Source organism: Styela clava, chromosome 9, assembly GCF_964204865.1.
Source record: "Styela clava chromosome 9, kaStyClav1.hap1.2, whole genome shotgun sequence".
In the NCBI taxonomy this organism is placed as follows: Eukaryota; Metazoa; Chordata; class Ascidiacea; order Stolidobranchia; family Styelidae; genus Styela; species Styela clava.
In genome coordinates, this window is record NC_135258.1 from 4,434,087 (window position 1) to 4,442,459 (window position 8,373).

Consider the following 8,373-nt stretch of genomic DNA (forward strand, 5'->3'; position numbering starts at 1 on the left):
CCTGATTAAAGCAGTGCAAAGACACATATTCCAAACCATTTGCCAGAAGGTATTTGCACATCTCTATGAAATTGTGTGTGGTGAATTTCAGTCCCTCTAAGGTTGGGCGAGCCAGAAAACTCTTTTCATCTCCACTATGCTCATTCTATAATTGTTTTCAAGAATAAATAATGCATGAAAATAACAATAGCCAACCCCAAAATGACATCTCTCATTTCTCAAATTTGGCAGTTCCATTCGTCCCATTCATTGTTTTTAAACATTGGCCGACGTTCCAGCTCAGCACATCAGTTGCAAGATTGACTTTCATCTGAAAATAAAAAAGATTTTCCCAAATCACTCTGTATTAAAAAAAAATAGTTATTGAAAATCCTGTTACCACAGTCAAGGGCATTGGCAGCGAATCAAAAATTTTAGTTGAAATAAGTCCATTTCAGGGATTTCATCAGCGTGTCGTGCGGCTAAACCAACACAATTAGACTATTAGCTTACCTTACTATATGGTGTTAACTCTACATGTGATGGACTCAGTCTGGTACGGCCAAGGACCTGAACAGATTCCTGCATATAAAGATCTTTAATATGCCTCCACACAATGTCCTGGCCACCTCGGCGCATATGCTTCTTCCCACCAACTTTTGATGCATATAACGAGTTTCGAACAGTCTGAACAAATGAAAAAAAGACTGTTGAAAATTAACGCATCATGGTAAACATTATACAATGCCATTTGCCCATTTCTTTTATTATCTTGATCAAATGTGATGGATCAGAACATAGGTATATGTTCCTGTCAGAGTCGCATATATTAGGAGCAAACAATACACCATCACAAGGCAATTCCAAGTTGCCACTTAAAAGTTGGAAAAAGCGGCGGTTGGTACTGTGACCATCTGCGATTACAGCAAGGATCTTTACGCTTCGGCTCTCACATTCAATTAAAAGTTCCCAAAACACCCGACAAAGCTTGGAGGCTGGGGAGTTACGGGTTGCATACCACGCCAAAGGAATCGACAGATCTCGCTTCACGGTTCTAACGTAGAATACTGAAGAAACATGTAGAACATTAATACTGCGTTACATAAAAAGTCTACCGTAGTAAAACCCCAGTAACAACTTACCTAAAATGTGTGAAGCAAGCTGGTCATTATTGCCATTCCTTGCCATTTCTTTGTCCACGAAACCAATCAATTTGCCGTTACGACAGACCAGATTTTCTCTAACTGTATCAGAGATTCATATTATGACAATGATGTAAGATTGTAAATAAAAATTAAAGTGAGCTTACCCTTCATCTCATCGAGAGCAACAAATCCAATCAATGAACCCTTGTCTTTGATGACTCTCTCCATTTCTTTCAATGCCAGTTTGTTAATCCCAGATTGTGGTGGAATGACATTTCTGCAAAAACAAAAAATTAATCAGCAATCGCGAGTCACTGACCAATGTATGATATAATAAGTAGACAGATAATAGACAAAATATTTTTTTTAAATAGACTGAAAGAAAACAACATGGCCAAATGGTTATCAAAGTTAATTTAAATTCACCATAGTACACCCCAACAATTGTCAGAAGCATTACATTTACCTGTAGCGATTCAAAGTGCTTGGGGAAGGGAGAGTCAGCACCTGACTTGTTCGCAGATGATCATAGGCAGAAGGCGATCTGCAATAGAGTTCCATAGCCCAACGAATCACATCTGGATGGTACCGACGTGAAGAGGGGTGAGCATTGGAGTTGGCAAGCTGCTGACCAAAAAACATTTGCTGCCAAGTATTCAAGATGGAACTTTCAGAAGCGAAAGTGGCCTGTGAAAATATTCACAAGTCAGTCATACAATTAATCTCTTGAGTCTAGTACATTAAAAATTATTTGATCGTGAAATAAAACAAAAAGTAAACATGACCTTGATCATATCATGCACAGTATCATCAACTTGCAACATGACCTGGCTTGGATGGTGTTCTTCCTCGTCATTTTTGAACTGTTCTGACATGCAGCTGCTGCACATTGGGCATCCAATTGACACATCCACTAAAAATATCCTGCAATCATATATATGCTCTCGAGACAGTCGAACAGCGATTTTTTACTAACATACCAATTGTGCTACATGATGTTGACCGATATATATTTTTGATATTAATCTTGTCACCTCCCCACGACAAAACTGGGTGAACCAATGTACTGCCATCCCGCCGACCAATACCGCAACACAACTCCAATTTGCCTAATTTGTCTTAAATGGATAACACAAATTTGAGTTACAGAATAAAACAAAGGTGAACTTGTCAAAAGAAAATGTATACCTAAAACAGAATTCAGAGTATCACATCTGTCAACTCCTAGCTTTGCAATCTCGACTTTCCAGCCAGAAAAATGAGCACTTTGCATTGCACCATCTTCTCCATACTCAACTCTTTTTTCATCATTGTGTAAGATTATTTCAGTTTGTTTTACATTGATAAGTTGTTAGATACAATTTGGTATGTCATATGGCTCATGGGTATATTTGTGATTTGGTATTTGCAATTTATCTTAGCTATTTACTCTGTACAATCCTGTAGCCTCCTAGTATTTGTTTTAATATTCTGCCATCTAAAAATATTCCCTAACGACAAACTTGCGCTACAATGAAAAACTGCTGAACTTACAATTCATGCTGTCAAACTCAATTACTACTCAAATGACACAGCAACAAAATAATTGAAAACTAACATGTTATCCTATTCTCTGCAAGTTGAAAACCAAACTATAATTGATAACTTCTGTTTAAAAACAACTACCTTATACTAGGCACGCAGTAATCATCCTTTCTCATCTCTGCAATAAATTTTCCTCGGTGCTCATACAAAGCCCACTTATCTGTATAAAAAGTTCAATCAAAATTTGCTAAACAAGCAAAAAAAATTTCTACAGATGCATACCTTTCATAGATTGCGACAAGTATGAAGTGGCACTGACCAAACTCCTAGTAGATCGATATCGATTTTTTTCCGGCAGTGGTTCACGCACAGCTGGGAGAGGTCTTGTTTTTTCCTGGTACACAGCTGAACTCCTGGGAATTTTTCCTGCATGGAACTGCTCCGAGTCTTAAAGAGCTTTTTTTCCCATGCCGAAGTATATCGGTTCCCAGGAAATGGTCTTCACATATTGAGGCCCTAAATATAAAAAGGTAAAGTATATTAGTATAACAATATGAAGATGTCAAAAGCTAGCTATGGTCATTTTGTGCAAAATTTGAATTAAATGCAAAACAAATTAGATGGCTTGGTAACCAAAGTTACCCCAGCCCACACTCGCTCAGCCCACACTCAGCCTGACGTCAAGGGGTTAACCAACTATTTTACCATTTTATAAACGTTAATACATAAAAACTTGGTGGCTATGACAATATAGAGACCATATTGGATATACACAGCGCAAATGCAATACCAAGCACGGACCAGTTACCCCTAGTATGGCCTGTCAAAAACGAGTGTGGGCTAGCGTCACACGAGTGTGGGCTGGCATCCTACGAGTGTGGGCTAGCGTCACACGAGTGTGGGCTGGCGTTCTGACAGTGTTATACGGTAAGTTAAGGCATCCTAAACGCTCACAGATTACTAAATTACATATATCCACGTTTACCTCAGCACCAGAACCTCTCAGAGTCCGGCAATTGATAGCACAAAATGGCCACAAATGCCGGGAAAATGATTCAAAATCAACTGAACAATAATATCTCTAACCAGTGTTACCAGATATGACGGTAAACAAGCCTGAAATTGACCGTCGAAACTCAAAAATAAGAAAATTGAAATTTAAGCTAAGTGTCTGTTCTTTTTATGAAAAAAAAATGTAGTTATGAATAAACCATAATTGATTTGCACAAATACATCTTGTATAATAAAAAATAAACATGATGAAAACATTTCACCAGCAGATACACATTGTCTCGAAGGCTTTTGATGTCGAAATTCAACAGTTCATCGAAAAGAAATCAACGAAATGTTTACCACGGAATTAAATTATCATAATATACAGTATATGATCTTACAAATTTCAAAAAATTTTACCGTAGAGAAAGACTTCAAATTTAAAATCAAAATTAGCACACTTGACCGTTATCAATATTTCGCGGTAATGGTGTTCAACGTCAAATTTCAATTGTAAATTGGAAATGATCCTATGGTTTGTTCCTTAAAAAATTGAATAGTCTCATTACATAGTATTTCATCTAAAATATATTAAAAAATAAAAAAATTTTACCGTCGGGAAAGACTTTAAAATTAAAGTCAAAATTAGCACACGCGACCGTTATCAATATTTCACGGTAATGGTGTTCTACGTCAAATTTCAATTGTAAATTGGAAATGATCCTATGGTTTGTTCCTCAAAAAATTGAATAGTCATATTACATTGTAATTCATCTCAAAAATATCAGAAAATAAAAAAATTCTACCGTCAGGAAAGAATTTAAAATTAAAGTCAAAATTAGCACACTCAACCGTTATCAACATTCGCGGTAAAGGTGTTCCACGTCAAATTTTAATTGTAAATTGAAAATGATCCTATGGTTTGTTCCTCAAAAAATTTGATAGTCATATTACATAGTATTTCATTTAAAATATATTGAAAAATAAAAAAATTTCACCGTCGGGAAAGACTTTAAAATTAAAGTCAAAATTATCACACTCGACCGTTATCAATATTTCACGGTAATGGTGTTCTACGTTAAATTTTAATTGTGAATTGAAAATGATCCTATGGTTTGTTCCTCAAAAAATTTAATAGTCATATTACATAGTATTTCATCTAAAAAATATTGAAAAATAAAAAAATTCTACCGTCGGGAAAGCCTTTCAAATTAAAGTCAAAATTAGCACACTCAACCATTATCAATATTTCGCGGTAATAGTGTTCCACGTTAAATTTTAATTGTAAATTGATCCTATGGTTTGTTCCTCAAAAAATTTGAGAGTCATATTACATAGTATTCCATTTAAAATATACTGAAAAATAAAAAAGTTTTACCGTCGGGAAAGACTTTAAAATTAAAGTCAAAATTAGCACACTCGACCGTTATCAATATTTCACGGTAATGGTGTTCTACGTCAAATTTTAATTGTGAATTGAAAATGATCCTATGGTTTGTTCCTCAAAAAATTTAATAGTCATATTACATAGTATTTCATCTAAAAAATGTTGAAAAATAAAAAATTTTACCGTCGGGAAAACCTTTAAAATTAAAGTCAAAATTAGCACACTCAACCATTATCAATATTTCGCGGTAATAGTGTTCCACGTCAAATTTTGATTGTAAATTGATCCTATGGTTTGTTCCTCAAAAAATTTGAGAGTCATATTACATAGTATTTCATCTAAAATATATCAAAGAATAAAAAAATTTTACAGTCGGGAAAGACTTTAAAATTAAAGTCAAAATTAGCACACTCGACCGTTATCAATATTTCACGGTAATGGTGTTCCACGTCAAATTTTGATTGTAAATTGATCCTATGGTTTGTTCCTCAAAAAATTTAATAGTCATATTACATAGTATTCCATCTAAAAAATATTGAAAAATAAAAAAATTCCACCGTCGGGAAAGCCTTTCAAATTAAAGTCAAAATTAGCACACTCAACCATTATCAATATTTCGCGGTAATAGTGTTCCACGTTAAATTTTAATTGTAAATTGATCCTATGGTTTGTTCCTCAAAAAATTGAATAGTCATATTACATGTCATTTCATCTAAAAAATATATGGATAATACAATTCTACCGTCGGGAAAGACTTTAAAGTTAAAATTAGGACACCCGGCCGTTATTAATATAGTCCGCGACCAAAAAAGGTTGGAAAACGCTGTAATAGATAGATACTTGATAATCTTTTTAAAGGAATTTTCAACGCTTACAACTAAAATTGACAAGCATTGGATCTGACTTATATGATTTAAATAAATGATGAAACATGTACTTAGGGTACAATTACATAATTAAGAAATTTAATGAAAAATAAAAAATACAAATTTTTTGGATGATTGCATTGAGAATGCGCCTACGGAGATGAGCTTATTGACAGCGGTGAATTTTTCAAATACCTGTGTGCAGTTTTCTCTGCCTATTCAGTTCTCATTCGTTTATGTGTATTCCCTTATTATCGATCGCGATCTGTCTTGAAGATTTCAGTCGAAATAAGGTTGACCACCCCTGCTATCATTATCTTTTAAATAGTCATTTTAGGAGGCAATATCGGGGAGCCAACGTGGATGGTAATTTTTAACAATTCATAACAAATCGAATATTTCGAAATCATTCAAGCGATTTCGTACTTTACAGTCTTCCAAATGCAAAATTTTGTTGTTGTCACCGAACAATGAAAATGTAGCGCTTGATACGAATGCGACATTGTAGGATTCGCGAGGCCTTATCATGATCATCTTCTAGTGATTTGCTCGAACTTGATCTGATTCAGACAGATGAGTTTGCGCATACAATTAAAACCTACCGCAAATGCTGTTCACACTGAAATATGTTAATGACCTCTCATAGTTCAACACGAAACTGCTATACATAATGTTGATATAATCGAAATCAAGGGTTCTATTCCAGCACCCATTACGCTTGCTAATTCAGTTTTAAGGAGGAGTCCTATTGGTCTTATGATCTTTTTAAGTCTCTCAAAACAATTGTGACATCCGCGTTAAAGAAATTCAAATCAAATACAACAATATTTACTAAGTGTATTTATTGCAACACGATAAGAAAAAGACAATATCATACTTATGAAAAAAAACATCAAAATTTAATTGCCCTCATTTGGCGCAGATATCAATGCAATAACGCTACAATATATATAAAGATTATGCAATAAGTCAAATACCCAAAGTTGATTATCCAAGCGTAAGAAATATTTTTGATCCAAATTTCATTTTCATCAAGACACATCATCAGACCGAGTTCAAGTTTGAATAATAAGTAAAAATCTTTTCTATAAAAGTTATTTACACCGCAATGTTGGAAACAAAAATAATTGATCATGCCAAATGTACATCAAGCTATACCCCATAACCACAGTCATATTAACGCCAGATTGGTGGTGTGAATTCAGTTATACAATTTCATATGTAATTGTGCTTCGCACAGTAACATATGTTTTACTGTCTTGATATGAAAATCTATAAAAATTAGAAATCACTAAACAATCATAGCGTTATTACAGCAAAGATATCACCCAACTCCACTCTTACCAAATCTCTCCAACACACCGGGCAAAGAAATTTATAACGTTATTGCAATTTTTATGTATCAATCTCCAGAAATTTGGTATGCAGATTTTGGTTCGAGAAAATTATTTGAAGTTACAGTTTCTGATATACATAGCCATACTCTCATTTTAAAGATAGTCTCAAAATGAAATTTGAAAAGAAAGGTGAATTTATCAATATTCAAAATTATATTATGTGTATTGATTGCTAAATCATACATATTAAAAATTTGTATAAATATAATTTTCTCATATAAATAAAATAAACCAAATGCGTTAAAAGTAAATAAATAAAGCATCTAAACATAACCAACTAAAAACGACAAGTCACTAAAAATTCCAGATCCCAATTCCGAAAATATCGTTTCTATTTTTACAGTTTGGGTAGGAACCCAATGTTATTATGTTAGGATGCCAATTCAGTAATTCAACAAGACTTGAAACGAATAAACTAAAATTTGAATTAGCGCCTTCTTCATGATTAGAAAATGTCAAATTACGTTTTTAAAATCGTCGAAATATAATAAATTGTTTTGAATTATAGTCAGGGTTGTGGACAATTTTACGATCGACTCTGGATCCGAACTCCGAGACATTATGAAAATGAATGGAATCTGATTCAATACTCCAACTAATACACCGAGTCTTTATAGAAAAGACTTCGGATTTGGCCACGATTCTGAAATTCCCAAAATGTGAGCTTGGAGTCTGAATCCAAATATTATAGAAACAATTACGGCTTCAACCATGATTTCGGAATTAACAAAATGTGAACTTGGAATCTGACTCGAAATATTAAAGAAACAACACCGGATTTGACCCCGACTCCAAATATTATAGAAACAACACCGGATTTGACCGCGACTCCGGAATTAACGAAATGTGGACTCTGAATCTGACTCTAAATTTTATAGAAACAACTCCGGCTTTGACTCCGACTCCGGAATTAACGAAATGTTGACTCCGAATCTGACTCCAAGTATTATAGAAACAACACCGGATTTGACCCCGACTCCGGAATTAACGAAATTTGGACTCTGAATTTGACTCCAAAAATTATAGAAATAACTCCGGCTTTAACTCCGACATTAACGAAATGTGAACTCTGAATCTGACCC

General features: G+C 34.2%; 1 protein-coding gene across 1 annotated transcript; it reads right to left on the reverse strand.

The window, feature by feature from the left end:
- Positions 1-211: 211 nt before the first annotated feature.
- Positions 212-3,053, reverse strand: LOC144427243 (uncharacterized). The gene is made up of 11 exons (XM_078116116.1): positions 2,931-3,053; positions 2,790-2,868; positions 2,313-2,422; positions 2,105-2,242; positions 1,910-2,037; positions 1,591-1,811; positions 1,289-1,401; positions 1,122-1,223; positions 735-1,046; positions 493-686; positions 212-310 (listed from the first exon to the last, which is right to left on the reverse strand). The coding sequence occupies exons 1-11, from the start codon at positions 2,935-2,937 to the stop codon at positions 212-214; spliced, it is 1,503 nt and encodes a 500-aa protein (XP_077972242.1). The 5' UTR covers positions 2,938-3,053.
- Between the last annotated feature and the right edge of the window lie 5,320 nt (positions 3,054-8,373).

Excerpts from the sequence above, each read along its gene's own strand:
- LOC144427243 (XM_078116116.1), bottom strand. Across the intron at positions 1,402-1,590 it reads AGCACTTTGAATCGCTACAG|AAATGTCATTCCACCACAAT; the intron begins GTAAATGTAATG and ends TTGTTTTTGCAG. Across the intron at positions 1,047-1,121 it reads GCTTGCTTCACACATTTTAG|TATTCTACGTTAGAACCGTG; the intron begins GTAAGTTGTTAC and ends ATGTTTCTTCAG.